The following is a 3,827-nucleotide window of genomic DNA, read 5'->3' as shown; positions in this document are numbered from 1 at the left end:
AATTACCTTTAGTCTCTGGTTACAGAATGACTTCCACACTTACGAAGGTCCAGGTCGTCTTGTGACTGGAAGAGGCTGTCCAGGCCACTGAGGTTGGAGCTGCTGGAATCGACGCTCACTGCCAAACACACACAACAGAAAACAGTTTTGTTTGTTGTCGTTGTTGTTGTTGCTGTTGTCACCGTCGTCATCAGAAAACGGATTAGAGATCTGAATTATTCAGTATAAAACTATATTTATGGATTATTTACGTTCACTTTATAAATGAACAAATTATAGCCCGATTCGCACGGGATAAATATTACCTATGGACCCCTGGTAATTCCCAATTACCCCCGGACCTCCGTGATTTTTCGGGGCGCATTCGGACGGGATAAATAAATGTCTGTTATTCACTCAATTCACAGACATTATAAGGGGGTACAGACGGCGCGCCTATGTGAAATTACCGGAATTTGTTTCGCCGGAATACAGTAGATAATTCGCGGCGGAATTATTACCTCACAAATCGCGGACATGGCACATTCGCACAGGACTAAGAACTCTCATTCTCCGTAATTATTCCGAATTACCGGGGGTCCATAGGTAATAAAAGTCCTGTCCGAATTGGGTTTTAGTCTACATTTGGTGACAACATGACTTGCACACTTACGAGTGTCCAGGTCGTCTTCTGACTGGAAGAGGCTGTCCAGGCCACTGAGGTTGGCGCTGCTGGAATCGACGCTCACTGCCAAACACACACAACAGAAAACAGTTTTGTTTGTTGTCGTTGTTGTTGTTGCTGTTGCTGTTGTCATCGTCGTCATCAGAACACAGATTACAGATGTACATTTCTGAATTATTCAGTATAAAACTATATTTATGGATTATTTACGTTCACTTTATAGATGAACAAATAAGCGATTCACTAATTTACTGGCAAGTCTATCTACACTGACTAGTGTCCAGGTTGTCCTCCATATTGAATTGTCTGAACCTGTATGAATCTGAATCTGTAGGAATTTCAAATAATTACAAAAGTGTTTTTCAGTCTTTTACTCTAACATTAATCCATTAGCTTACATCTGGTTACAGAATTACTTCCACACTTACGAATTTCCAGGTCATCTTGCGGTTGGTAGAGGCTGTCAAGGCCACTGAGGTTTGAGCTGGTGGAAGTGATGCTCACTGCCAAGCACACACAACACAAAACAGTTTTCGTCGTTTTAAAAAAAAAAAATATTCAGTATAAAACTATATCTAAGGATTATTTGTGTTCACTTTAGAGTAACAAATAAGTGATTCACTAATTAATTGGAAACTATATCTACACTGTGTCCATATTGTCCATATTGAATTGTTTGAACCTGTATGAATCTGAATTTGTATGAATTTCAAATAATTACAATTGGTTACAACATGACTTCCACACTTACGAGTGTCCAGGTCATCTTGTGACTGGAGCCTGTCCAGCTCACTGAGGTCTGACTCTGAGCTGGTGAAAACGATGCTCACTGCCACAACACAAAACAGTTTTGTTTGTTGTTGTTTTTCTTTTTGATATCGTCATCAACACACGGATTATAAATTTACATTTCTGAATTATTCATGGATTAGTTGTGCTCACTAAAGTTTATATGGATAAACAAATAAGTGATTTGCAAATGTACTGGCCCTCCATCTACACTCACCGGTGTCCGGGTCTCCATACATGCTGTACTGTTTCTCCATCACAAGGTCTTTCAGAGTACTGCTCACTACCAAAACACAGAATACAGTATATCGTCATGTGAAAGATCACAAGTTCATGTGTGGATGATTGAATGATAATTAAACTACCGGTAAGTAAATAGCTGAGTATACGGCACTAATTTTACACTTACAACTGTCCAGGTCACACTCCTCCATATTGAGAATTCCGTCCAGTTCACTGCAGTTTAAATCTAAGGAACTCACTACCAAACGCACAGAACACAAAATAGATTTTGGTAACATTCTATTTTACAATTTCTTTTTAGTATATTATCAACACATTATGTACTTATGCTATACACATACCTAATCCTAAGGTGTAGAGAAATAACATAATGTTGTTGAACTTAATACCTAAATAATGTAAAATAAAGAGTGGCCCAGATTTGTTTTGAAGGCAAAACACTGATTGGACATTTCTCCTTCTGAAAAGAACTGGGTTGATTGTCCACTCACCGCTGTCCAGGTCATCTTCTGCGATCAGGCCCTGTTCTCCCTCTGCTTTCTCAGTAGCCTCAGCATCCTCTGTTTAGTTCAACAAACATAATTTCAGACAACGCATAAAGACGTGAGAATGGCAGGCTGCCATGTTTGATTGCAGCCAGTGTTGTCTCTCAAAGGAAGAACACACATTGCATTACATTTATGGAAGCTTTTATTCTAAAACAGTAGACACAAATCAAGCTATCGGACAAGGACCCACTTTACGCTCATGTTTCATGTAGCCTACATAAATTTCTGAGCGAACTCGATAACACAGTCGAGGGGAAACGTGCTGTTCACTCTAATAATAAATGAGCAAAGTCAAGTGTGTGGCTTTTACCGGCACATAGAAGCTGTGCATAGATTCTTGAACTTTTGCATAAACATTATTAGGATTAGCCTATCATTATTATGCATTATATCTGTGCTTCTGTGCTTAATGTGCTTACCCAGAGGGGTAGACGGGACGTCCCCCCAGCATCCCATGGGCTCCTGAGGGGCTGCCTCCTCAGCCATCTTGGGGAGGTCGGATGCCATCACCTCCTGGCCCTCATTATCCTCAATGACCTCGGGGACCTCAATGGTCTTGGTTGCCTTTATATTACATTAGATTATATTACATTTTATTAGTTTCAACTAATTATTTTTATTGATATATTATTATTATTAGGCCTAGCTATCGTTCAGTTCAGCATCTAATCAGAAGTGCACATAGCAGAAGTGTGTCATTTTACAGATTAAACAGTATACAGCTAGTGGAAATAAGATGTTTTTAGCAGGTATTACAATTTTCTGTTCCATGTGTTACAGACAATAAAGCTTTATCTTATTTGATCTGTCTTATCTTATCAGGTATAGATTATGTACATACCCCCTCGGGGGTCTCAATGGTCTCGGTGGCCTGGTCTGGCTGGGACTTATGGAGTCTCGACTCTGATGCTGCTGTCTTTGCAGCCTTAGTCTGTTGCTCCAGCTTCCTCCTTTGCTGAGTGATGAACCACTTAGACCAAATAGGCGTCTCCGCATCCGTCACCTGGGCCTGGTTGCCATCTTTGGTGTCTGTGGCCTGATTGGTCTCGATGACTTTCTGAGACCCAGAGAGGCTGGATTCGGGTGCGGCCTGGGCCTGGGTCTGCCTCTCTTTTAGCCTCCTTCTCAGGCGGTTGAGGACCCTGGTAACTCTGTAATTTTCAGAGGGCTGATTGACACACCTTTTCCTGCTGCTCCTGATCCTGGAGAAGATAGCTGTCAAGCAGGCGCAGCAAGATGTCGCTATTTCCTCCTGTCCAACGTCCTCCACCTCTGTAATTTCAATCTTCATTTTTTTAATGGGGTATTCCCCGTTAGCTTTGTTATTTGCTGTTGAAAGTTCTCTTTGATGCTGTTCTTTTGGTTACTTGACATGAAATGAGCTAGTGGAGTTCTACTTTGAAGTCAAATAAGAATCTTCATTGTTGCATCATATTAGAATCCTCTAAATCATGATGTCATAGTTTTGATTCTAATACATAGATTGTATAGTGATATACATTCTATGTTCTAATATAGAATTTTCACAGTGCTGATGAATAAAACATATGCCTGTCTGAAATATATTTCAAACAGGATTGACT

General features: G+C 40.4%; 1 protein-coding gene across 1 annotated transcript; it reads right to left on the bottom strand.

Moving 5' to 3' along the window:
• Positions 1-43: 43 nt before the first annotated feature.
• Positions 44-3,581, bottom strand: LOC134442214 (uncharacterized; the record flags this gene model as incomplete). The annotated part of the gene is made up of 8 exons (XM_063192468.1): positions 3,086-3,581; positions 2,664-2,808; positions 2,188-2,256; positions 1,671-1,736; positions 1,416-1,493; positions 1,093-1,167; positions 653-727; positions 44-118 (listed from the first exon to the last, which is right to left on the bottom strand). Coding segments are annotated over exons 1-8 (1,033 nt in total), but the record flags the coding sequence as incomplete, so codon positions are not given.
• Positions 3,582-3,827: the final 246 nt, after the last annotated feature.

Source organism: Engraulis encrasicolus, unplaced genomic scaffold, assembly GCF_034702125.1.
Source record: "Engraulis encrasicolus isolate BLACKSEA-1 unplaced genomic scaffold, IST_EnEncr_1.0 scaffold_1262_np1212, whole genome shotgun sequence".
Lineage (NCBI taxonomy): Eukaryota > Metazoa > Chordata > Actinopteri > Clupeiformes > Engraulidae > Engraulis > Engraulis encrasicolus.
Note: the sequence above shows the minus strand (reverse complement) of the source record. Positions and strands in the feature narration are given on the sequence as shown.